This window comes from Rhinatrema bivittatum, chromosome 2 (assembly GCF_901001135.1).
Source record: "Rhinatrema bivittatum chromosome 2, aRhiBiv1.1, whole genome shotgun sequence".
Taxonomy (NCBI): Eukaryota; Metazoa; Chordata; class Amphibia; order Gymnophiona; family Rhinatrematidae; genus Rhinatrema; species Rhinatrema bivittatum.
In genome coordinates, this window is record NC_042616.1 from 198,188,209 (window position 1) to 198,216,060 (window position 27,852).

Below are 27,852 nucleotides of genomic sequence, written 5' to 3' on the forward strand. Positions count from 1 at the left end.
CGGAATACCATGTTGAGCGTACCTCCTACAAGAACCGGAATGGATGGCGCACCACTTCCAGAAACCATGCGGCGCTCAATCTTCCAGCTAGGGACTCTCAAGCAGCTTGGCTAATTCAGCCTGTTTATCTGTAGGGGAAAAAAGCAAGTTTGCTTTCCGTAAACAGTGTTTTCCATAGATAGCAGGGTGAATTAGCCATGCTAACCCGCCTGCCTCCCCGGACAGTCTCCTAACCATGCAGTACAAGCTTGGCTAACAGACTGAGGCAAGCTGGGAGCCACGTGGGAGAAGACGTACACAGAGCTGAAATCTGTATGCTTTGAGGAGCTCCGCCACCTAGAGGACCAGAGACGTTCCCAGGCAGCGTGGCTAATTAACCCTGATATCTACGGAAAACACTGTTTACAGTAAGCAAACTTTCTTTTCCTGTGGGGCTCTGGGTCCCAAGCGATTACTGGTAAGTGTTCATCCAGTCCCTAGCTTGGGGTACCTAGATTCTTATGTGAGTTCAGTGTTTATGGTTGATTGAGTACAGTTCTGGTTATCTGTTTTTAATCAAGTTTTTGCTAGTCTGTCCACAGTTGCTTTTGAAGAAAAATACTGGCAGACTGGGGTTCCTGCAGGTTTATATGTATTGTGACGTCAGCTTGCTCAGTCTCCATATACTGGCAGGGGAGCATTAACTCACTAGTCCTGAGTCCATCTTTCTACAGTAAGGAAAAAGAAATTATCAGGTAAGTAATTTCTCCAATTCATGATTTTCAAGGAGTTCAGTTGTGTGCAGAAAGTTGTAGTCAGTTAACTATTCTTATCTATGGTACATATGTATTTGCCTACTCTAGCGTCATCTTCTAGAAGTTGGATGGAATCACACCGATTCTGCTAAACTGGATATTGAACGAAGTCTAAACTGTTGTGGATTCCTGACCCATGAAAACCAAACCTGCCGAGCTGTAAGTAGATTGTTCATGTAACACTATAACCACTATGAATTTTATTTTCATTTATTCAGGAATCAGTTCTCACCTTTTGATGCTGGATGGCCATGTTGGGTTTAATGCACCGCATGTTAAGATGATTCACCGTATCTTTTAAAATCATGTAAATTTAACTGAATTTAAGCAAAAAAGAAAAGACAAGCAGGTATAACAAGACCAGTGATATCCAAGCTTAAGGAAAGCACATTTTAAAGTGCAGGGACATTATAAAATCATACAAGTGAAGGTAAGTCACCTAACCCAAAGTTTTAATCGTTATTTAAAAAATGTCTCTACCACCTAGTCACGGTTCGAAGCGGTTTACAAAAGAAACATTCATAAAATTTATAAGCATTTAAGAGAGAAAACAATCCAAAGAGACATACACTTATTAAATAAAAATAAATGACAAGAGCTGGTTGCTATTCCAGTAGTAATAGGAGAAAACTATCTCTGGTTACCTTGTTTTGCAAAACCAATGTGATGCCTCCTGCTTATAAATAAAACATTTCAATCTTAGAAATAGGAAAAGGTAATCACCCGAACCTTATATTTAAAAGCTTGTGCCATGCCTCTGAGTTAAGAGCATTGAAGTAAAATAAGATTTTATACAGTTAGAGTTTGAGCTGCTCAGGCAACAAATTCCATGGTACTGACCTTGCAATAAAAAACCAAAACAAAAAAACCCCCATTATCTTCAAGTTTTCATTTAGTAACAGTGAAACAAAGAATACTTAGTCCACATAACACTATTGGGAAGTATATTACTTCAAGAAATACATAACTGAAAGAAAATGCCCTTAAGAGGTAGAGAGCATAATTTCAAATCTATTAAGCCTATGAATCCTTCCAAATAAAGACTCCAATCTCAGCTCTATACTCTGAAAGTTATAAATGTCTCTAAATGCAAAGGATCAAGGAATGCAAACTTATTAATTTAAAAAGGAATTCCTCAATGTTCGGGCAGATTAATCCCCATGAGTGAATTATGCACCTTTGCCAGCAGATGGAGACTGAGTAAAAACTGATGTCATGGTCATACAGTCCCTCCTCGACATCAGCCCACCAGTATTCTCCATCTCCAGCAAATGATAGGCATGCATTTCTCTTTTGGGTATTGCCTGTGAGGTAAAAAAAAAAAAAAAAAGGAAGAAAAAAGTTGGAAAGCAGATATCGAAAAGACGAGATGTCTATATAGCACCACTTGCCTCCTGAGGTGATACCATGTGGTCCCTCAATCAGAGGACCTTCGGTCTGATAGCTTTGAGTGGCATGGACCTAATTTTTAATTAGAGGTTGCAGACCAAGAGAGGCTCGACAGGGAGGGCTGAGCTCAGGTAAGTGTTTTTTTTTTTTGTGGTTTTTTTTGTACTTTTTTTTTTTAATTAAACAGTGATAATGAGGAAGAAAGCAGGAGAGAGGTTTTGTTTCCTCAGTGTTCTGCTGTCCCATTCATGTCTCTGGGGAGTTCTGTGAGGTGAGGAGATAATGCAGGCACAGGTTGAGCAGCCATTTGACTAGGCTCCGCTTCCAGGCTTCTCCCATTTTGGCACATGGTAGACTGCACATCCATTTGTACGTCCGTTCTTGCCACTTCATCCAGCTTAGGTGCCTTTCTTAGTGCTGGTACTGTTCGTCCAGTTTGGGAATCCAGTTGGATGAGCAGCCTAGGCACATGTACTTGGATGTACATTTTTTATGCGTCCATTTTGGGCGTGGCTTCTACGCATGGGTAATCTAGGCGTGAGCCTTTACCGATCTGCATGCTTACAACCAAGGTGCCCATGGTGAAGAAGCTTAAGTTCTTTCTATTTGTGCTGCTTATCAGGAGTTAATTGATCTGGAATGAAGTGGGCCAGAGGCATCTTTTAAAGAAGGACACATCTTGTTGGGTTTATATTCCTTGGATCTGCAGGCCAGAGAGCAGCTGTGTTTCCCTAGGGTGGATTCCTCGGTGAGTCTGTCATGAAACATACTACCATCCAGGTAGAGAGAGATGCAGCACTGAAGGATGCTCTGGATAGGAGCACTGAGGCTATCCTAAAGCAAGACTATGAGGCAGTGACAATGAACTTGCAAATTGCTTCTTGTTGCACCTTTGTAGCTTGGAATATCTTGTGCCTTTGTCAAGAACCCAGTGGTGCCGGGTCTGATCTTGGACCTATGGTAGAACTAGGGGGCGCTGCCTTAGCTGATATGGGCTGTGACTTGGTTCACATAGCCACCAGAGGAGCTGCTTCAGTTACTGTGGCTAGGTAGCAGCTGTGGCTGTGCAACTGGTTGGTGGATACTATTTCAAAGACCAATCTTACCAAGCTGACCTTCCAAGGACTCGCTTTTCTTTGGCAGTGAATTGGAAAAAATGGCAAGTAAATGGGGAGAGACCCAGGTCCCTCGATTGCCAGAGGACAAGAAAACCATTGCCCGATCTTTTCAGGCAAGTGGCTACTCTCAAGACTACCAACATTTTCTGCCTTTATAGGGGAGGTTCTTCCCAGAGGCCTTGTCCTTTCTGCAGACCTCAGTCCTTTCGCCCCCAAGGACCTCGAAAGGATGTGGGCTCTGGAGGTGGAACCCCTCAGACTACCCATTGAAGGTTTGCGGGGGTCACCTGTTGGTGCAGGAGATAGGTGGTCAGCTATCCCGTTTTTATCACAGGTGGGTCCAGATTACTTCGGATCAATGAGTTCTCAAAGTGATTTGGGATGGGTATGCTCTAGACTTTTTTCACATTGCTCTGGATGCTTTCATAGTTTCTCCATGCAGTTCCCCTCAGAAGAGGGTAGAAGTGAAAGCGACAATATAACTGCTGTTGACCTGAAAGCAGTAATTCCCGTTCCCGAATCGCAGCAAACTGTGGGCTGCTATTCCATTTATTTTGTCTTGCCTAAGTAGGAAGGGTCGTTTTGGCCCATATTGGATCTCAAGAGCAATGGCCGATTATTTACCAGTCTCGCATTTTAGGCTGGAAACTGTGCACTCATGGCAGTTCAAACAGGGGGGTACCTCATGTCTCTGGATCTGACCAAGGCATGTATGCATATTCCCAGCCGTTGGGAGCATCAGCTATTCCTCTGATTTACTATCCTGGATTGTCATTACCAGTTTCAGGCCTTGCCTTTTGGGCTAGCCCCGGTGCCCAGGACCTTTCCTATAGTCATGATGGTGGTAGCGGCGAATGCTCCACAAGAGGTTAGTTGATTCTTCCAAGACCTTGGAAGAGAGACTGCACGGTTCCCGCAGGGCGATTTCCTTGCTACAGGAACTAGGCTGGGTGGCGAACCTGGCCAAGAGCAATTTGCAGCCGTCTCAGACCCTGGAGTATCTCTGGGTTTGATTCAGTACAAGGCAGGACAGAGTTTTCCTGCCGGAGTCGTGGATCCCCATGTTGATGCTGTGAGTTCAATCCCTGTGGAACCCTGCGGTCTTATCTGCAGGTCCTGAGGTTGATGGCTGCCGCATCAGAAGTGGTTCCCTGGGTGAGGGCATATATGTGCCCTCTTCAGCATGCTTTGCTCTCCCAATGGAGTCCGCAGTTGCTGAACTATGTGGTAAGGCTGCTCCTCCCATTAGAGGTGAGATCCCAGTTGGACTGTGATTACAGATGAACCATCTCAGGAAGAGAATTTCCCTGATAACGCCGGATTGGTTGCATTCAGAACCACTGATTAAGAGACCAGGCAGTTTTCCTTGTTTTATTATGCTGTGCTTATAATGATTTTTATTCATAAGAACATGCCATACTGGGTCAGACCAAGGTCCATCAAGTCCAGCATCCTATTTCCAACAGTGGGCCAATCCAGGCCATAAGAACCTGGCAAGTACCCAAAAGCTAAGTCTATTCCATGTTACCGTTGCTAGTAATAGCAGTGGCTATTTTCTAAGTCAACTTAATAGCAGGTAATGGACTTCTCCTCCAAGAACTTATCCAATCCTTTTTTAAACACAGCTATACTAACTGCACTAATCACATCCTCTGGCAACAAATTCCAGAGTTTAATTGTGCATTGAGTAAAAAAGAACTTTCTCCCATCAGTTTTAAATGTGCCACATGCTAACTTCATGGAGTGCCCCCTAGTCTTTCTATTATCCGAAAGAGTAAAAAACCGATTCACATCTACCCGTTCTAGACCTCTCATGATTTTAAACACCTCTATCCTATCCCCCCTCAGCCATCTTCTCCAAGCTGAAAAGTCCTAACCTCTTTAGTCTTTCCTCATAGGGGAGCTGTTCCATTCCCCTTATTATTTTGGTAGCCCTTCTCTGTACCTTCTCCATCAGAATTATATCTTTTTTGAGATGCGGCGACCAGAATTGTACACAGTATTCAAAGTGCGGTCTCACCATGGAGCGATACAGAGGCAATGACATTTTCCGTTTTATTCACCATTCCCTTTCTAATAATTCCCAACATTCTGTTTGCTTTTTTGACTGCCGCAGCACACTGAACCGACTTCAATGTGTTATCCACTATGATGCCTAGATCTTTCTTGGGTTGTAGCACCTAATATGGAACCTAACATTGTGTAACTATAGCATGGGTTATTTTTCCCTATATGCATCACCTTGCACTTATCCACATTAAATTTCATCTGCCATTTTGATGCCCAATTTAGCAGTCTCACAAGGTCTTCCTGCAGTTTATCACAATCTGCTTGTGATTTAACTACTCTGAACAATTTTGAGTCATCTGCAAATTTGATTATCTCTCTTGTCGTATTTCTTTCCAGATCATTTATAAATATATTGAAAAGTAAGGGTCCCAATACAGATCCCTGATGCACTCCACTGCCCACTCCCTTCCACTGAGAAAATTGTCCATTTAATCCTACTCTCTGTTTCCTGTCTTTTAGCTAGTTTGCAATCCACGAAAGGACATCGCCACCTATCCCATGACTTTTTACTTTTCCTAGAAAATCCAAGTATACTACATCTACCGGTTCACCTTTATCTAAATGTTTATTAACCCCTTCAAAAAAGTGAAGCAGATTTGTGAGGCAAGACTTGCCTTGGGTAAAGCCATGCTGACTTTGTTCCATTAAACCATGTCTTTTTATATGTTCTTTGATTTTGATATTTAGAACAGTCACACCATGAGTGCATCTCTCTCCTCTGACACCTGTTGACTTTTGGTTTCACACTGATTGATGTAAGCCTCTGTCGTCGCATTGTCGGACATTATTAGGATCGCCCAAGCCTTTAGCCACTCTGTGAACCACAGGCACGCCAACTGAAACACTTGTGCCTCCAGTCTGTTGATGTCCCACTGCTGCTCTGCCGTATTCCTTCACCCTTGTACTACTAACTCCTGAGAGTGAGCCCCCCAGCCCTGGAGGCTCGCATATTTTTAAAATTTATTTAAGACTTTTTATATACCTTCTTTAGCAAATAAATTTGAACAAAAACGGTTTACAACATTGAGCATAAAAATAATAAATACTAAACTTTCATAAAGTGATAGTAAAAATAAATAAAATTATAAAATTATGAATAAAATTACATAGTAACATATCAATATTACTAATATCCTTATACCTAAAGATATTAAAATAAACTTAAGTTAACTTTAAATTTAACAAACATAAAAGACAGAAAAAAAATGTCTGTGGGACAAGAACTTATCTGTCTTGTTACTCTTATCATAGTGTTAGGTGTAGCAAACGAGGTATTATCTCCTACTTTAATTTTGGAGTTCAGCAAAGCTCGTTTATATATAGTTACATTCTTCAAAAACTTAGAATTTTATTGTCTTAAAATCTGCATCAATTCTAATCCATTCGGAATTAAGCATGCACTCCAGTCTACCAATGTGTTTCTTTTTAGTGGAATCTGGGGTGGGAGGTATAGCCTAGTAGTTGAAACTGCGGGCTGAGAACCAGGGAAGCCAGGCTTCAAATCCCACAGCCATGCCTTGTGGCCTTGGGTAAGTCACTTTACCCACCATTGCCTTTGGTACAAACTTACTGCCTGATTCACCAAGGCTTTTCTCCCATTCTCTGTCTATGGGGAAAAACTTTGATAAATTAGGCCCTTAGATTGTAAGTTTTCTGGTTTTGAAGTTTCACGAAAGGCGAAATACACATTAAAAAAAAAAAAAAGAAAATTAGGCTGGTTAGAAAGTCTCTAAAGACAGATTTTGCAGCATCCCACAAAACTCCAGGAGAAACATATTTAATATTAACGTGAAATAGAAATCTTCAGTAGCTCTATTACTTTCCACACATGTTGCTTGAGCAAACAGTCACTAAAGTACCACTTCTGCTGCTGATCAGACTGCATCCCCGAGGACAAACAACTGGCCTGTGACTAGACCAAGTGATAGTTCCTTCAGCAGATTGCACAAAGGGAATATCTTTTCCCACTCAGCAGATTGCACAAAGGGGCGGATTTTAAAAGGCCCGCGCGCGTAAATCCTTCCGGATTTACGCGCGCAGGGCCCTCGCGCACCGGCCCGCCTATTTTGCATAGGCCGCCGGCGCGCATAAGTCCCAAGGCTTTCAAAAAGGGGCGGGAGGGGGTGTGTCCAGGGGTGTTCCCAAAACGATGCGGCATTTCGGGGGCGGGCCCGGGTGCGTGGTGCCGGCCCAGGGGCGTGGTCGAGGCCTCCGGACCAGCCCCCGGGACCGGAGGATGGAGTGGGGCTGCCGGCCGACACGCGCAAAGTTACGCCTGCTTTCAGCAGGCGTAACTTTGCCGACAAAGGTAGGGGGGGTTTAGATAGGGGCGGGGGGTGGTTAGGGAGGGGAAGGTGGGGGGAGGGTGAAGGAAAGTTCCCTCCGAGGCCGCTTCGAAATTGGAGCGGCCTCGGAGGGAACAGGCAGCTCGCACTGGGCTCAGCGCGCGCACGGGTTGCACAAATGTGTACCCCCTTGCGCGCACCGACTCCGGATTTTATAAGATACGCGCGGCTACGCGCGTATCTTATAAAATCCAGCGTACTTTTGTTCGTGCCTGGTGCGCGAACAAAAGTACGCGATCGCGCAAGTATTTAAAATCTACCCCAAAGGGAATATCTTTTCCCACAAACACATCAGTTCTAAAATAGGAATTATGTAGTTGAAGCATATATTAAAAAAACAAAACTCTGACCTTGGGGTTCATATCTCAGCACGCATTCATCAGTCCATATTCACTCGTGTGTGTGTCCTAGAAACTGTCCCTTTTCTGTGAGGATTTGACTGACTTTATTTTTGCTTTTAATTTTGTGTGTGTTTTAAATTTAAATTTATTATGTTTCCAATGTGTTTTAATTGTAACTTGCTGTGAGCATTCCTTTGTTCCGCATGTAATGAATGAAATTAAATAAAGTGCACATTGATAGCCAGATTAAAATCTCCTCCCAAGAATTCAGATCTCACTGAAAAAGATCAGTTAACACATTATACAATACATTTCACCTGATTAGCTCTGGGAGCATAAATAGAAACCAGACTAATCTGTTTACCCTCCAGCTTTCTTCTAATTATATAGTGTATCTTCCAGTCAAATTTTTTCTGCTATTAGAGAATAGTACTTAAATCCATTCTTTTTTTTTTTTTTTTAAACTATCATTGATGAAGAATGACTTTATATATACTCTTAAATTTAAAACAAAAATCACTTTTTAAAAAATGGATGACCTAAATGAAATAGACCAACTTCAATTTTGTTAATTCCCTAAGTAATTGGACTGGCTTTGAAGGAGAATTTTAAGCCTTTTTCATTTAGAAAAATGCACAAAATGTCACCTGTCCCCCATCGCTTATCCATACAGCCAGTCTTTTGGTAAATGGGGCACTCAAAAGTATTCTCCGTTTGTATCCAGAAACAGTAATGTTGAGAAATCCAGTAACCACTTGTCTGCCTAAGAACCAAAGTTCCTTATTAAGAGCCCAATAGAAAGTACTACCTGCATAAAACATTTATTACCTTTGTAGAAATTCTCAAAGCTAATTCAAAAAACTTCCAAGGCAAACTCACCCCTTCTCTCATTACAGAAAGTGCTAAGGAAAAAGCCCAAACCCTCTTAATCCCTTCCTGCTCCCGTCAGTAATAGGAAACAGCAAAAAAAAATAAAAAAAAATAAATAAGCAAAAGCGAGAGCACATTAAGTATAACACACCATAGGTGCCTTATGTAAGAGTGTACTGAGATACAAGCCAACAAACCTTAACAGAGGTTGTGATCATAAAAAATCAAATTAATACCTATTCCTGTCAGAGATCAAAACTCATTCTGCCTTTCCTAGGGAAAAGACCAGATTGAGTCCTTTTTCATACAGGACAGTAGGAATTGTCGTTTTTTTTTTCCTGCTCTATCTCTAACTCCGTGTTCTGGGGTGGAAGTCTTTGCTGTTTTCTTCTGTCAAGCTGCCTACAGTGCTTTGGTATGACTTGCATTTAGGCTGATCTATGTAGTGACATTGACCCTCTTTGGGAGCTGGATTTGCTGACATCTGATCACTGAAATCCATGCAACCCTGTAATTTGGGAAAATGTTTGCTTATTCCTTTGTACTGACATTCCAGAGCAAAGAGAACCTCCCCCTACACACACACTCACACACACTTTCAGCTGGATCAGAGGACTAATTATTTTCCTCCACACCAGAGTACAGTGTGAACAAATCTTTCTTTTTTCCCTTACATGATATCCAGTATTTGTAGCTCTGTCATTAGGATGGGAAGTTTTTTGTTTCCTAAAGAAATTGGTGCCTTGTGACTTTAAGCACAATGAGATCAGTGGTGAGACCCTATTAATACATATAGAGAGACCCCTATAGGCCTGAGCCTGATAATGTTATGGAGCTCCTATATCTTTAGGACCTGCAGTTAAAGCTGCCTATGAAGACATTTTATTAGAATTCATCCTCATGTTGGAATTGCAACATTAACCTCATTAATGGATTGAATAAATATCTTGGTATGGTGATGGAAGACATTTCTGGGATAACAGTAATGGAAAATGAACTTGGAATAAACTCTTTCAAGAAGGGACTGCAGTACAACTATCTGGCTAGCAGATTCCCATTCTTGGCTGTGAGACTGGGTCCATGTTTTTGTTCAAATATGCATTAAATTTAAAGGAAGGAGTTTTCAGCTGCTGAAGTCATTCTAATATAAATTACCTGTGTTGAGGCTGATATTTAGAAACATTTGTCCAGCTAAGTTCGGGCTTAACCAGATAAATGGTGGAATTTGAAAATCTCACCACGCTGACTGGCCTTGAGTTAGCCAGATAACTTTTTAGCCAGATTAAAAAAAAATTATTTGGCTAACGTGGGAGTGGGGGTATTCCACGATGTAGTCTGCTATTTGGCTAAATTAGCTGGATAAACTCCAGCTTTCAGCATAATCCAGCTAATATATTTGGATAATTTTGGAGCTGCCGAAGAGCAGTTTTAAAGTTAGCTGGATAAAGTTATTTGGCTAACTTTTAACATCGCCAGGCATATTCAGTGGTGTGCCTGAACTGCTGAATATCCATGTAAAGTTGTTCAGATAAGTTTATCTGGTTAATTTTGCTAGCTGGCTAGAGGCTGAATATGGGCCTTTTCCCCCAGACCTCGTGTGATGACTGGTATGGATGTGAGCCTTTTATGCTGTTGCGTGGTTGACGCAGCCGGGTAGGTGAGCCTGCGAGGCCTACTCAACAGCTGGCAAATGCGCCCTGATGCGGGACAGGCTGGAGCTTTGCATATACTAGCCCACGGGCTAGTCCACGGGCCCACGATGATCAGGGCAGGCAGCAGGCTAGAAATACCAGGACAGGCCAAGGGTTGGGTAAGGCGGCAAGTAAGCGTAGTCAGGTGCAAGGCAAGAGGCCAGGTCCAGGTGGCAGGCAGTTGTGGTGAGGTTCAAAGCAAGAGGTTAGTTATCAGGAAGTCAGGCCAAGGGTGGACGAAGACAACACAGGCAGGCAAGGTGTAGGACAAGGCTGGGCAAGACAGGCTGAGCAAGGCAGGAGACCTGATGCTGAGGTGAGGCAATGCTGCAGGACTTTTTCTTAAATAGCCCAATAGTGCTAACGTCTTTAGGAAGTGTGCCGCTCTGAGTTTCTTGCTTCGGGGTCTATATTATGCGCACGCCTAAGTGAAGACAGCGGCCTGGCTGGGGTGGCAGCGTCAGCAGTATGCAGTGATGGTGTCGTTCTGCGGCTACAAGAGGCCTCTGGCAGCGGCTGGGGTGAATGTGGCAGCTTGCTGGGCAGTCCCGTGAGTCGCCAAACGTAATGCCTAGTTTCTTTCGGCTTGCTTCTCTGTTGGTCGTCTGCCTGCATTTCCATTTCCATTTTTTACTTTGTTTCCTAATTACTTCCACCTGTTTCTCCAGGCCAAATTCTCTTAAAACTGCATCTCAGGTCAGGCTTTTCTCCAGAATGATATCGTGCTCTCTGTTTTCTAGAGTTCCCTCTGGTGGCCAGCTGCTCAAAATTCATGGTAGATTCCTCTACACTACCACTGTGGCTTCTGATTAAGAAATATGATTGATTTTTTTTAATGATGATCTGCCAGGTATTACAAATCTGGAAAAGCTGCATTCCACTAACTACAGCCATAGTGGTTTGTAAAGACCCAGAGGCTAGAAAATGAAAATAGCTAGACAAGCCCAAGTATGGCATGAGACCTGCCTGTCAGAAGATCAAGATATTAAGTTTCTCTACAACTCCATTATGGCAACTGAGCTCAAGTAGTACCTGCTTATTATGTCTCCCTCTAGTAGGCCTATCAGTGGGGGGTCAGGGCCTAAAAATGCAAGGGTTCAGCTGCCTTCCTGTTTTCTGGCTTGCAGGCTAGGCCTTCATCTTTTCCAGTCTTACTATTTAAGCAGCTCTGTTCACTCTCTCTGCTCTCCTTATTCTGTCTTTTTTTTTTTTCCTCTAATATATGTCTTCTTTTGTGGGAGCCACATTTACTCCATTAAAAAAAAAAAAAACAAAAAAAAAAACTCCTCTCTCTCAGTTCTGACTCTTTTTATAGCATCAGCTGCCAGCAGCTAACATGAAACCCACAAGGTAGAGTGCAAAAAAAATTAGCAATGACATGGGGTGCATTAAATCACTTGTAACATGCATTAGTAATTAAGTGAATAATGCTTTGCTTACCATTTTATGCCTCACTTGCTTGTTCATTTACTTATTTAAATATCTGAATGCAGAAACATTTACCATGATTGTGCCAAGTATTAAAAGTGGTGCTTTACACACGGAAATGGCCGTTTACAAAATTGCCTGCCTGATAAGCGGGTAAGCTTATGTGCAAGCTTACAAACAGGGAGCAGAGATGTTCCTGTGGGAGGGATTTGTACTTTGTGCATGCTTTTCAATTTTCAAAAGTGTGCATGGATTTTTTTTTTTTCCTGAAGCAAGTTACCAGCACAAATTAGCAGGTATAAATGTTAGGATTGTGCATTTGTTTTAAATGTTAAATACGAAACAAAAAATGCCTCTGAAAAAACAATTATTCAGATCTTTTTTTTGTTTTGACACATTGCATGCCATTTGCTTTAAATGAAAAAATCTAAATTTTACATGTAACTGCTTTTCTGCACTATTGTTCAAATTGTAAAGTTTATTTTAATTGCACCCCTGTTTCTTGTGAACCTGCATGTTGGGACTATCGTCTTGAATGTTGGTATATAAAAAAACTTAAATAAATAAATAAATTAAAAAAAATCCCAAAACAAAATTCGGCCAAAAAATGGGCCGTGAACAAACAGAACGAACCAAACCTAAAATACTTTTCCTGCCCTATCCCTAATGAATGTGTGCAGGAATATTTGTGGTGTAAATTTTCAAAGCAAACTTTTGTGTGAAAGTCCACTTTGAAAAGTTGGTGGGAGTTTCTCAGGTGATTGATTTTGCAGCAGTGCAAGCAGTTAATAAAAGTACCCCCTTACTGTGCAGAGAGGACTGAGAAACCTTTTGATGAAAGCTGCAAACATTAAAATGAGCATGTGCTAATGATAGCTCAACTTACTGAATCAGCAACCTAATTTTACATTGCAAGTCCAGGAAGCAGCCTTTGTGCAATCTGTGATTGTTACCGTAAACTCCGAATCATTGGACCTTTTGTACAGTAAATACATTATAAAAGGGCTTTTTTTCTGAAAACATACTTGCCTACAGATAATCTAAATCATACGCAGGTTACTCTTACTCATAGTAGCCAAAAATACTGTTTCAAAATGGAATGTACAAATGCTGTACCATATAATAATTCTGTGGGACAATGTGGATTAAGCAAGCATTTTGTTTCTACAGCCATGTAATGAAGACAACAGCTGCACCCCATGTGAGCCCATAATAGAGCGTCATGCAGGGGAAGTGCTAAGATTCGTAGGCGGCATCGGTTTCTTCTTTAGTTTCACCGAGGTAAGTGAAGGAAAGCACATTGGCTTTGAAGCAAAGGATATATGCGCCCTCTTAAGATATGGCTGCAGTGCATTGTGAGGACACTGCAGCTTTGTCAGACCTGCTCAATTCCTACATGAGATGCGCAAGGACTGAATATTTATCTGGGTTATACATTTACGGATAAATTTTTAAAGCCCGGCGCATGCGAAAACTGGGGAGATACTCGCGTGGCCAGGCCGAGCGCATTTTAAAACCAGCCTGTCCACGTGCATATCTCCCGGCACGCATGGAAGTGCCAGGTTGTTCAAAAGGGGCGGGGGCGCGGCAAGGGCCGGCCAGGTCAGTGGCTATTGGGCCCTATCCTGGGGAAGTATGTTCCGGCTGGCGCGTGGAACTTACTACACCTCCGAAGAGGAAGTTTAAAAACAAAAAAAAGAACAGCAAAAAAAAAGGGTAGATGTAGGGGTCGGCTTGGAGAGGGAAAAAGGGAGGAAGGTTAGGTAGAGGGATAGGTAAGGATACTATTGTGCAGGCAACATTGATGCTGTGAGGGCCAAGAATGGAAGATATGGATGGCAGAATTTACTGTCCTCCTGGATGATAAGAGTCAGAGATACCACCGACTGGATCAGAGGCTGTACTGGCACATGTAAGAGGGGAAAGTACCACACCTGATATAGCCAAGCCAGGGCTATGAGATTAACCCTCACCCTGTCCTGTAGAATCTTCTGGACAGTCTTGGCAATGAGTGCAATTGGAGGATATGCATGGAGAAGATCGATGCTCTAGTTAACATGAAAGCATTGGAAGCTGATCAATAGCAACACTGTTTTATGGAATAGAACCCACTGACCTTCCAGTTGTCCCTAATGCAAACAGGTTGATCAGTGGCATTCCCCCAATGGAGAAACGGGACATCCAAGACCATCTGATCTAGGGACTAGTCATGAGGCTGCAGAACTCTCTACTGGACCAGTGTTTGAGACATTTTTTGTTACTTTTGCTGAGGATGCATATAGAGGATTGGCTGCATGGATTCAGAGTTTTCACCCAGGAACAGACTAGTTTGAATGCCACAGGCAAACCTCTGAACGAACTCCTATTTACTGTTTTGCACTGTGAAATGTTTAGGAACAAGCAAAATTCTGTTTACTTAGTTATTCCACTAAGTCTATGATGAGAGAGCTTGAGAGAGAGAATGAAGGCCACACAGCTGTGCCTGAAATTTGATAAGAAATCAGGAGGAGGAAATGTCACTGTTTTCCACAAGCATCAGTAGTATAAATGTATAAGGAGAGACAGCGAGAGAGAGCGCGGGACATGAGAGAACAGTGATCCTTTAGAAATATGTAAGCTTTCTATATGTAGCAATTGTTATAAACTATTACTTCTATATGATCTGATTTTATTTGTTCTATCCTCTTATTGCTCAAATAAACTCACTTCCCTAACTACCTGGAACTGTGATGTACTGAATCAAAGTTTGTGTTTGGCATAAACTCCTGGGTTCAAGCCCCCAGATAAAATCCCAGTAATTATGTGTTTATATGGGATAAGCCCCTCAGGTAGCCCCAGTGTAAACCTCAGTGAGGTTAGCCCCCCCCCCCCCCCCAGGTCGGAGCCCCTGGGCAGAATACCAGGGTCCATGGTCTGAACCCTTAACAGCCGGTCTGCCAACATATTTCTAAACACCTGGAAGATAGGTCACATGGAGGTATGAGTTTTGATTTGGTTGTAGTCAGCTGAGGCATTTTAGATCATTGTGGCTCGCTAGGTCTTCCATTCCTAAACCTGCTGGCAACGTCCTGAATGCAAAGATTCCTCACTTCTACAGTCGCAGGAGAGATCTGTGGTCCCTGGGAATAGATGCTGTCGTACATATCTGGCCGGAAGACAGATTGCTTTATGCCTTTCCTCCATGGCCCTTGCTAGGCAGGACAATTTGCAAGATCAAAGGCCACAGTGGGCTAGTACCCCTGGTGGTGCCGGACTGGCCCTGGTGTCCATGGTATGTGGATTTGCGAAGACTCCTGGTGGAGGCCCCCCTTTTGTCTTCCATCGCACATTGATCTGCTGCAGCAGGGACTGGCTCTTCATGAGGATCCAACTCTATTCTGTCTTATGGTTTGGCCCTTGCAAGGACTCGCCTGTTAGTGTGGTTATTCCTCTGGGGTGATTGCCATTTTACTCCATGCTCGCAAATTCTCCACTTCCTTGGCTTATGTGCGGGTTTGGAGAGTTTTTGAGGCCTAGTATGAGGAGCAGGGTGTTCTTCCTCATTCAGTTAAGATCGCTCTCATTCTGAATTTTTTGCAGGATGGATTGAATAAAGGCTTGGCCCTTAATTCTTTGAAGGTGCAGGTTGCAGCTCTTGCCTGTTTGAGGCCTGGTGAATGATGTTTCCTTGTCGGATTCTGATGTGGCCCATTTTTTGAAGGGAGTGATTAGGCCTCTCTTGAGGTTACTGGTTCCATTGTGGAGTCTTAATTTGGTGCTGGACTTTTTGGCGGGCCCTATGTTCCAACCACTGCATAGCCTTTCCTTATAGTTGTTAACTTTGAACATTGTGCTCCTGGTGGCTGTATGTTCTGCGCTTCAGATTTGAGCTGCAGCCCTTGTCTTGCTGGGAGCCGTTCCATCAGGTGACTCTGGGGGCGCTACAGCTTCATACTGTTCCATCCTTCTTGCGCAAAGTAGTCTTGGACTTTCATTTGAATTCATCCATCTCTGGATAAGGTCAGCTATGAGGAGGAGTTTTGCCTTTTGCACTCCTTGGATATGCTAAGCATCTTGTTGTGCAGTATCTGGAGGTCTCTGAATCTTTTCGAAAGACGGTTCACCCCCACAGACTCTTCTCTTTCTCTGATATATCTGAAACATATTTTGTCACTTTGTTTTACCTCTTTGGCTATCTTTTCTTCCATTGGTGCTTTTGCTATCCTGATTTCTTTCCTTGTCTCTTTCGATTTCACCAGATATTCTTCTCTCTTCATTTTGAGTTCCTTTGTATTTTTTGAATGCTGATCTCCCTCTTCATCCATGCAAGTCAGTTCACACCAATGGGTTCTGCACTCCAACCAGCAGTTGGAGAAGGAGAATAAAGACTCGCTGATGTCACCTTCATTATAGCTCTGCTCAGGCACCAGCCAGCCAGCTTTTCTCCATCTCCAGCAGGTGGTGGACATGCATCTGTACTTGTGGATCTTGGCCTGCCTGGATTGAGCAGGCCGGTTTGATCTCCTGTGGTAAAAACAGTAGCCCCCCTCCCTTAGGTGGGAGACAAGAAAAAATAGGACGGGAGTGAGGTGAAGGCTGCGACCCTAACCCTCCTCCAGGCAGCAGAAGAGATCCAGTAGGGTAAGAAGGATTTGGGCTCAGCCCTGCTGCTGCATCATCCTCTTCTCTGTCTGGTCCTGCTTTCTTCTCTCTCCCCTTTCTCTCCGCCTTTCTTATTTTGCCGGTTTTGTCTGTGAAAAGTTTATTAAAAAAATATTTTTTTAAGCATGTATATTGAGCAGTGCTGGGAGTGGGTGCTGGCGCCATCATATGCAGGCCAGGCAGCAGCTAGCTGCGCTTGCATCTGCGACAAGCTACACGATTTCAGGAGTGCTACAGGGCTAATTTTAAAATTGGCAAAGTTTCAGGGGCAAAGCCACATTTATTTATTTATTTAAAAAATTTTCTATACCGTCGTTTAGTAATATACCACATGCAGCAGGCATCATTCTGATTGGCAGGAACTGTTGAAGCATGCGGTTGGAAGCGTTTGCTCGGCTTTTAGAGGAAAAGGGAGAGAATGTGACAGGGCATCGGGGGGAGCAGTGCGGGAAGAAGCTTTGCATCTGCTTAGCATGTCATATGAGGGCCCTTAATCCCAGGAGTTCCCTCAGTGTGTATCAAGTGTGTGGAGGCCCAGGGGGATGTCTCTACAGGGGAGTTTGTTCCTGCTGGTACCTCAGAGGCCCCCACTTTACTGTCAGAGGTTGTGGCAACAGCTCCTACCAGAGCGGCTGAGGAGTCTTCCCCGCCCCCTCTCTTGCCAATCCCTGTGGGAGTGGGCTCTGAGAGGGTTTTGCCTACCCCAGGGATGGATCTTTCTGCCAGTTCATGGGTGGAATTTAAGGGTCTCCAGGCAAGGAGCTCCCCGGGAAGAGGATAGGGATCACCCGCTTCAGAAGTCTTCCTCCTTAGGACATAGAAAGTGTTCCAGGGAGTCCTTGTTTCCTTCCTGGAGGAAGAAGAGGAGGCAGTTGGAAGGAGAAGGCGAGGTCAAGGATCCTTCAGGAGACTCAGAATGGGGAGTCAGAATCCTCGGGGGAGGGGGGATCCCGATGATCCAATATTGGAAGGGGGAAGATTCCCCCAGATGCTGAGCCTCAAAAAGCTATGCTGTGGCTTTTTCAAAGGGACAAGATGTCCGATTTAATTTTACAGACCTTGAAAGCCCTTGGGTGTGAGATCTTGCCAGCAACGGCCAAAGATCTGAAGCAGAACTCTGTAATGATCAGCTTGCACAAGGCATCCTAGTTTTTTCCTCTGCACGAGGCCATCCAGAAGCTGAGATTTGGAATGGAGTGCACCTGAGGCTAATTTTAAAGGAGGTTACTCCTTAGCAGGATTGGATCCTATGGATCCTAAAGTGAGGGAGCAACTCCAGTTTCCTAAGGTGGACGCATTAGTTTGTGCTATGACAAAATGGACCACCATTCTGGTGGAAGGAGGTACATCTTTAAAAGATGCTCAAGTTCGGAAGACTGAGACTATTTTGAAATGGGCCTTTGAAGTGATGGCCATGAATCTCCAACTCTTTGCTTGCTGTTGTATTGTGGCCAGGATCAGGTTAATGTTAGCCAAGGAGGCCCAGGAAGTTCTGGGAGAGAATGGACAATACCAGGAGCTGGGAGCTGCTTTCCTGGTGGATGTTGGACAAAAATCAAGAGAAAATTCTATCGCTGACAAAATGTTATAGTTTAAGATGACGTTTCTATGTGTCTTTGTCCCTATTATTTAAAGCTTTCATGCACCTACACTCTGTGGAACAAGTAATTTTCTATCAAACCCGACCCTAAATTCAATCGAGCAAAGTCCACATGAGGTGGTAAACCCTAGTCAACAGACAAGAAGAATCATTGTGCGGAGAGGTTGGGACCCCACTAGGTTGGTTACATATTGCCAGCACATTCCCCTGAGGAAAGACTAACGTCTGAAACATGGACGGTTCGTGTCGGGATCATCATTAAAGGTTCGATACTATTAACCAACATAATCGGGAAGTCGAATGTGGACCCTCTTTAAAATCTACTTCAAAGCTTGACAGCTTGAACAGTGTTTATTCCGTACATAATTTTCAATGTTCATAGCACCACGGAAGAGTCTGATGTTCCATTGGGACTTTTATAAAAAAAATTCTCTAGTTTAAAAAAAAAATCACTACGGAGGAGGAGGTTGGTTGATGATTATAACCAATCATGTATTGGTGTGGGGACACCTACACTGTATATGAAACCTCCCTCCCACTCCATAAATATAATTGCTGAATTTAGGGTCGGGTTTGATAGAAAATTACTTGTTCCATAGAGTGTAGGTGCATGAAAGCTTTAAATAATAGGGACAAATACACATAGAAACGTCATCTTAAACTATAACATTTGGGGGAGAAGGAGGAGAGACCGGAGAGATTACCAGCTTACCTGATCTTGAGAGAGTCCCCGGGTCATCTACTTTTGGACTTTGAAATCGAAAACTACGGCCCTGAGGGTTTTGCCAGGGCGGTGCCTCAAGTGACGTCATCGGACTGCGTCTGCCGCTATTTAAACAAGCGGCAGACGGCGCGTCGTGCCGTCAGCGCGCTGCCTAAGCCGTGCGCTCCGTAAGGGGCGCGCGGCTTTGGCTGGCTTAGGCTGGTGAAGGCGAGGAGGCGGAAATCCCTGGCCCATCTCCTATCTCACGGAGGTATGTTATCAATCACTTCGCTTCTCTCTGAATAATTGGTTAAAAAAAAAAAAAAAAAGGGCGAGAAGACCTTGCTTAAGACTGTGGATTTTAAATTTTTGGTGTCCGTTGTGAGTTGCTACCCCATCGGGATGCCGCACACTAAACGGAAGGGGAAGATAAGGCAGGATGCCTCGACCCCAGCCCGATCTATACCCGTTCAAACTACTATGCCAGGATTCTATGCTAAAGCAGGAAAACAAACCCCGGAGACTCCCATTATAATCGAGAGTGAGGAGCAAGCACTCACATTATTGGGAGATGTAAGCCTAAGTCCCGGGGCTCCCAAGACACCTACCCCACCAAAGGGCATAGCGTCGGCCAATGAATCTGACTTGATTCTAACACGGATGGCGTTATTGGAATCAAGCCCGATCGAGGAGATTCTTGGCAGAGAGACGGTATTGCCAGAGAAAGTAGGAGGCAAAGATCCTCTTGCTAATCAAAGGGGCCTCCGTCTATCAACTGATAGAGAGTTAACCGGCGAAAGTACTGCACCGGTTATTGGACTGGAAAAATCTTCTCCTTTAGTTGGCAGTGACTCCCCTGGGATCTCTAATGTTCAGCTTTCACTAACTCAAGGGCAACCAAGTACTGGTGATATTAAAAATATAACGTTAGAAATGATATGGAAAACAGTGAATGTAATTCACCAAGATATTGGGAAATTAAATTTGAATGTAAATGAAATGCAAAAAGTAATATCAAATTTAAACCCCTTGGTTATTAATAGTGACCTAGCAATAAAAAAGATGCAAGAAGAAATAATTCAGATAAAACAAACTCAGACTAGTATTATTCAGGGTGATACAATGCTCTTTAGGAAAGTCGAGATGCTAGAGAATAACATTAGACAAACAAATTTGAGGATGGTCAACTTCCCTAAGTGCAGGTTGACCTCCCCAAAAGAACAACTGAAAAATTATTTTCAGGAGATTTTACTCCTACCCCCTGAGAAAATACCAAAAATAGTGAATGCCTATTTTATAAATTGGAGAAATGCTGAGGAAGTAGTGCAACAACAACAAGAAACAACGTTGAATTTAACTGCATTAATTGAGACATCTTTTAGTGCTCAAGTTGAAAGGAGGGGCACATTGTTGGTGAAATTTTCCCTTTCGTCAGAAAAGGAAAAGGTTTTGAAAATATTTTTGGAAAAAAGGTCCTCCTTATATCTTGGCCAAAAGATATGGGTATACCCTGATGTTGCTAGGGAAACCCAGCAGAGAAGAAAAAAGTTCTTAGTATTAGCTAACCAAGCAAGAACATTCGGGATTAACATTGCTGTTAAATTTCCATGTAAAACTGTAATGTATGTTGATGGGAAAAAATACATATATTATGAGCCAGAACATCTTGAGAAATTTCTGGAGGAGTATCATAGTCAAGAAAGGGAAGTTCTAGCCTAGTCCAGATACATTGGGAAAATATTTAAGCCTGCTAAGCCCTTAGATTTATTTTTCAAAGGAATATATATTTTTCTGTTTATAACTTGCTTAATCCTTCTCTCCAAGTATCTAGTTTAGTATTTAAGAAATAAGCAAAGTAAAAGTTTGATGATCTAAATGTAAAGATATAAATCAATGGAATATCTTATTTCTTATGTGAAAGTTCAATTGTATTATTGAATTATGTAATGTTGAAAAATACAGAAATAAAATAATAAAAAAAAAAAAAAACTATAACATTTTGTCAGCGATAGAGTTTTCTCTTGATTTTTGTCTAATTATTGAGGATTGCTGAAACTTGTGGTGATTCTTTTGATATATTTGGTTTGTCCTGGTGGATGTTGGCCATGATTTGGCACACTCGGCAGCTTGAGGGGTGACTTTGGTGATTACAGCCTGAAGGCTCCTATGACTACGGAACTGGTCTGCTGATACTATTTCAAAATCGAACCATACAAAGTTACCTTTTAAGGGGTTTATTGGGGGAAGTTAGACAAGATGGTGGATCGATGGGGAAAGTTGAAATTTCCTTTGTTTACCGGACGATAAGTAGTCAACTCCCCGGTTTTCTCAAGCCAAGGGGCGATTTTTGAGCTTTTGATGTTTTTGTTCCTCCAGAAGTGCGAGGAGTCAAAGGTGTCTGACATTTGGGAGATCTCAATCCTTTCGACCAAGGAAGCCAGGCAAAGATGGTGCCTCTGGCTCTGGAACCCTGCATTCCTCCCAGTAAAGTTTTGAGGGTCCATCCTCCAGGGCCGGAGATAGGCGATCACCTGCCTCAATTTTATCAGAGGTGTTTCTGACCAGTGGGTTTTGAAAGTGGTGTGCAACGGATACGCTTTGGAACTTATCCGTCCTCTCTCAGATGCTTTTATGGTGTCCCTCTGCAACTCTGTAGAAAAGTCAGTGGTCCAGTACATGTTGCAACCGTTGCTTGTACTAAAGGCAGTAGTTCCAAATCCAAAGTATCTGGAGGGCACAGGGTACTAGTCCATTTACTTCATGGTTCCCAAGAAAGAGGGTTTGTTTTGACCTTTTCTGGATATCAAGAAGGGCAATCAGGCCCTCCGAGTTACCCATTTTTGGATGGAAACATTAAGATCAATAATCATGGTGGTGAAGAAGGGAGAATATTTCACTTCTGTGGACCTATCGGAAGCTTACCTTCATATTCCAATTCGCAATCAGCATCAGCGATATCTGCACTTTGCAGTGTTAGTTCAGCACTACCAGTTCCAAGCGTTTGTCCTTCGGTTTGGCCATGGCACCCATGACTTTTTCCAAGGTGATGGTAGTTATGGCAGCAGCCCTCAGAAAGGGAAGGCATTAGGTTCATCTATATTTGGACAATTGGCTAATTAGAGCCAAGTCATTGGAAGAGAGCAGAGTGGTGTCCACCAGGGTGGTTCAGTTCTTGCAGCACCTACGGTGTATAGTGAACTTAGACAAGAGCAACTTGTAGTCATCTCAGATCCTGAAGTATCTGGGTGTCCAGTTTGACATGGCGCAAGGCAAGGTGTTTCTCCTGGAGCCTCATATTCAGAAGATCTGGGGTCAGGTCCAGGCCCTGCGTGCAGTGATCAGCCCATCAGCCCAGTTGTAACTCTAGATGTTGGGATCTGTGGCCACAATGATAGATGTTGTACCTTGGGTGCATGCTCATATGCATGGTCTGCGGCAGTTTCTCCTTTCTTGACGGAATCCCCAGTCTCAGGAGTACAAATGACACTGGCCTTGCCACAGGAGGTTAGGCAGAAGCTTCTCTGATGGTTGAGAAGGAAGCATCTAGAAAAAGGTTTGGATTTGGAGACTCCCACCTGGTTGATGGTCACCACAGATGCAAGTCTCTAGGGCTGGGGAACACACTGCCAGGAGTTGGTGGTACAACTCCCAAAGAAGTGACTTGGTCCATCAATTAGAGAATTGACTAGCTTACCTTCAGTTCGCGGACCTGTTAGAAGAAAAGTGCTGAAAGATATGTCAGACAACATGACCATGGTGGCGTACATTAATCACCAAGGAAGGAATCAAAGTCAACAAGTCTCTCTAGAAATGGATGTCCTTCTGCCATGGGTGGAACTTCATTTACAGGCCCTGTCTGACTCCCATATAGCAGGAGTTAGACAACATGCAGGTGCATTATCTCAGTCTTCACAAGTTGGATCTGGGAGAATGGGAACTGGATCCCAAAGTTTCATCTTATCGTGGAATGCTGGGGGTGTCCCTTTCTGGTTCTAATGGCAACTCCATGTGAAAGGGAAGAGATTTTACAATCTGACAAGGGATGTTCAAGCTCTAGGAGTGGATGTCCTAATTCAGGCATGGCCATAAGAGAAGTTAATCTATGCTCTTCCACCATGGCACATGATCGGCCGTTTTGTTGCAGAAGATAGCATGACATCCAGGCGTGGTGCTTCTGGTGGCCCCGGATTGGCTGCGCAAGCCATGGTACACGGCTCTGCATCATCTTCTGATGGGGGACCCTTGGCAACTCCCTCTTCTTGGGGGGGGGGGGGGAGTGTTAATGGCAGGAGCCAATTTTTCACTACAGTCTAAGTCTGTTTTGTCTTATGGTTTGGCCCTTTAGAGGTTTAGGCTATTAAAGTGAGATTACTTAGGGAGTGGTGGAATCACTTTTGAGAGCATGCAAGTTTTCCACCTCCTTTGGCATTAACAAGCGCTAATCCATGTATATAAACTTTTAAGAGAATGTCTACAAATTATTATGAGGACTACTCCTCTTCTCCCTCGCATACTCCAATGTATATTATAACCGTTCGTCCCCCTTCTTATTTCCTCCTCCAAGTTATATATCCTTGTTATAATGTAACTTTATTCTCCTTCAAATTGTCTTTACTGTTTGGTTGGTTATAGTTTCTACTTGTTCGATGTAAACCGAGCTGGTTTGATTTGTATCAAGAAATTCGGTATATAAAAGCCTTTAATAAATAAATTAATTAATTAATTTGCATTTGGCGAGTTTTTGATCATTGGTGTCCAGAATTGTGCTTCTTGGCTCACTTCGGTGCCTGTTCCCTTAATCTTGGAATTTTTACAAGAGGTCTGAGTAAGGATATAGTCTTGAACATGCTGAAGTTGCAGATGGCTGCTATAGTGATTTTATTAGGGCTATGTGCAGGGGAGACTGCTCTCTTCTCACCCAGATGTATCTAGGTGCTTGAGGGGAGTAAAACACCTTGGACCTCCCTTGTGCTTCCCAGTACCCTTGTGGGATTTGAATTTGGTTCTCCTTTCTGGCGAGTTCTACTTTTCATCCTCTTTGGGGTATTTCCTTGCAATTACTGACTCAAGACTGTGTTTTTGGTCCCTATTTCTTCTGCAAAGTGGATTTTGGAATTTCAAGCCTTGTTATGCAGAGATCCTTTTTTGATTATCACACATATTTGGACGTACCTGCCTATCTTCCGTTTTTGGAGTTTCACTTAAACCAGTCTGTTGTGATACCATTCTTGGATAATAATATGACTGATCAGGAATACAGGAAATTGTGGTCGTTGGACATGCGGCAGCACTTATTGCGTTATCTTGAGGGTACGAATGAATTTTGAAATCAGATAGGCTTTTTGTTCTTCAGCGGAGGCGGGGTGAAGAGGGGGGAGGCAGCTTCATGGCTCAATGAATTAATGAAGTAGCGTCAGCAGCTTATGTAGATTCCGGGAAGCCTCTTCCGAGACAAGTCATGAGTGCATTCGACCCGGGCTCAGGTGGTTTCCTGGGCAGAATTGCATTTGCTTTCTCCGGCAAAGATCTGTAGAGTGGCGACATGGTCTTTGCATACATTTGCCAGGTATTACTGACTGATGTGGTGGCAGTGGAGTATTCTGCCTTTTGCTAGGGCAGTGCTGCTTGGGCCTCAGGCAGCCTCCTGCCCTTTGTGGGAGTAGCTTTGGTACATCCTACTGGTGTGGACTGGCTTGCCAGGATGAAAAGGAAGGTGAAATTACTTCTCACCTGATAGTTTCCTTTCCTTGAAGTAAGGCAAGCCAGTCCACCTTCCCACCCTGGGCTGCCTTGAGGGTGGCTAACTTTCTTCTGTGTTGCTAGATCTTTGTCCAGAAAAGAATGAGGATCCAAGATCTTTCATGCAGCTGAACTCCCACAAATTGGGTAGGTGAGTTCTGTTCTTCTAAGATTCTCTGATTGTCCTAAGGGACTATTAGCGGAGCTAAGTCTAGTGTTTGCTTTGTTTAAAATAAATAACTTTGTAGATTCTTTTATTTTTAAGTTGAATAATGTTTGGATGCAATGTTATTGTTAATGTTTAGTGGGTAGTGCCTGAGCAGAGCTATATGAGGGTATTATCAGCAAGTCTTTGTTCTCCGTCTTCATCTGCTGGTTGGAGTGCACAACCCACTGGAAAGCAAATTATCAGATAATTGCTTTTATTCTTTCAGCCACCTCTTTGGAGACCCATATTGCTTTCCTTTTCTTCTTACATTTGTTTCTTACCTAAAAATGTGTTCGATTTTAATTTGGCCCACTGTTGTTCCACTTCACTCAGTTGCATCCAGTCTGACTGCATTCCTTATGTGTGACGGCCATGCAAAGGTTTTGCAGGTTCATCTGTAATAAATGCACGTATGGTTTAATATTTTTCTTCATTCACTGCACATTACATTTAGCTAGTAAGTGATTCTAGCTGAAATGCACAGAGCTCAACTCTTTTGTGTTTTGTTTTTGTTTTTGTCTCCATTATTTTGAGAGAGTGATTTAGTCATCTTAGGGAAATTAAATGGATAAAAGGAGGTTAATGAATTAACTTTGTGATGCGTGGAGAGAGCAATAGTGTTCTCCTTAACCTCTTTAAAGGCAAATGGATTACATATCCTATCAACCGCATTCATTTATGTGCATTCCAGATTTAAAATTGACAAGATTTCTAATTTTGTGTTATTTGTGTTTCAGATTTTAGGTGTATGGTTGACATACAGGTACAGGAACCAGAAGGATCCTCGTGCTAATCCCAGTGCATTTCTTTGACTGGGGAAAGTTCTCAAAGACTGGATGTTCTTTCAGATAACGTACTTAATTACAAACCAATCTGCACTTGCCCTCATCACTGAAGGATGCATATGTGAATTAAAGAAAATCAGGTTTTTCCAGGGAGTTGGGTTATCCTTCTGTAAACAGCTGTCTACTCCAGACTGAAACAATCTCAAAACTTACTTCGGTTGAGCAGCTTTTTTCTAGATCACATGAATCATTGCAGTGTACTATATTCAATTAATTTTACAGCACTTTGCTGTGTCTAGTATTTTCTTTCATTTTTGTGCCTCCTTGTATTTGTAAAATACGAGCAAACAGGAGTTCTTTGTGTAACCGGAACACACTTTTTGCCACCAAAATAATGGTTTGTAATGTGCAGCATCCTGACTTTAGAAGTCAGGTGCATATGTGTGTTATGCTATAAAAAAAAAATAAATGAGCCAGAAGTGATTGCTGTACTTAGCAGAGCAGCAGTTGCATGTATTTGTTAACGCAGAAAATAGAAACAGACTTTGGCAGATGAGAACTGTAGGGCCCATCAAGTCTCCTCGGTTTCCTTTCTCTTTCAGTACTATAGACTCCAAATCCATGGATCTAACTCGAAATGAAAACTGCAGGGTTCCTTAATAAATAATTGGTATAACTTTTGTGTATAGTTTGGTCCAATTTGCACTTAGACTGCTTAGTAGAGATGTGAATCGGAACTGAAATCCGAACCGATTCTGGTTCCGATTCACATCTATAGAGATGTGAATCTGAACTGAAATCCGAACCGATTCTGGTTCCAATTCACATCTCGCTTAGTATTTTTTTTTTTTTTTTTAGCTATTATACCACCAGCATGTCCACTATCCCCAACAGCAGTTACTGCTGTCTTTTTTAAGCTATTATACCACCAGCATGTCCACTATCCCCAACAGCAGTGATAGCTGACTTAAAAAAAATAATAAAAATAATTAAAAAAAAAAAAAAAAAAAAGTTCTACCTACAGAGGGAATGATTTTGAGTAACTCATTGATACTTATGTTCCTGGTGGAGCCTTCAAGGGTTATTTTTAAAGCTTTTTTTTTTTTTTTTTTAATGGTGGGAAGAGAAAAGGGACATGAGTTACTCTGACATAGCTTAAGAAAACAGTATAACCTTCTGTTGAGATTTTTGAACAAGTATGTGAGACTCCTGCTGCTTCAGAACCCTAATGTGGAAAAGAATCTCAGATTCCAGGAGGAATCAAACTACAATTAAAGGCACTGTTTTCTTTTTTTTTTGCAAAACATTATATTGCTTTGTGTTTAAAGAGCAAAAGAGTGAAGGCTATAGGTGGTGTGTTTTCTTTGTGGACTGCTTACTTGAGGTCCAACAAGACTGTCTCAGAAACCACAAATGAGACAGTGTTGCCATTTTTAGACAGGTGGAATCGATTATGTCTAACTGTACATAAGCCCTTGCTCCTGACCTTATAAATGGAAAAGGTATTCACACTGGGCAGACTGTATGAGTGGGCGCACTAAAACTGTGCCAGAAACTTATCTTGTTGGAGTAATATTTAATTTGGTGATGTAAATGATATCAGATTTATTGCCCAAAAAACTATTAAAAAAAAAAAAAAGAAAACAGTACTTTATAAGTGATTCGTTAGTAAAAGATTGTTTTACAAGTGTGATACTGATTTATTTTTCATGACTTGTGTGATTGCTCTTATCCAGCAATTTTTCAGTATTGTAATATCTAATATTCTTGAATGAAAATACCTGAATGTAATCCGCTTTGAAGTGGCTGAAAGGTGGAATAAAAATCTAAATCAATATGTTTGGATGTGATAGAACCTGATCATTAACACTGGAAAATTGTTATGGTGGTGTTTACAATGTACTACTGAAAACTATTAAAACTTATGACCCATATGTGTTTGTGACTTTTTCTTTATTAAGAGAAAAGTAACAGATTTCTGTACCTGAAAATGTAAAGAATATTATGGGGTTCTGTTCACTAAACTGCATTAAAACCAGCATGATAGCACGTTGCCCGCCAGTTCTAATGCTGGTGTTACATTCGGCTTTAGTGTTAAGGTCAGCGTGTCAGTAGTACCGTTTTTTGGGG

The 27,852-nt window shown here is 42.5% G+C and overlaps 1 protein-coding gene across 1 annotated transcript in view; it reads left to right on the forward strand.

The window, feature by feature from the left end:
• TSPAN13 (tetraspanin 13) overlaps nt 1–27,634 on the forward strand; it is a 100,005-nt gene extending 72,371 nt beyond the window's left edge. Inside the window, exons 4-6 of the mRNA XM_029589030.1 lie at nt 843–953; nt 13,217–13,327; nt 25,675–27,634. Coding sequence (XP_029444890.1) covers nt 843–953; nt 13,217–13,327; nt 25,675–25,749 — 297 coding nt within the window. The 3' untranslated portion in view covers nt 25,750–27,634. The remainder of the gene's footprint in view (nt 1–842; nt 954–13,216; nt 13,328–25,674) is intronic.
• Nucleotides 27,635–27,852: the final 218 nt, after the last annotated feature.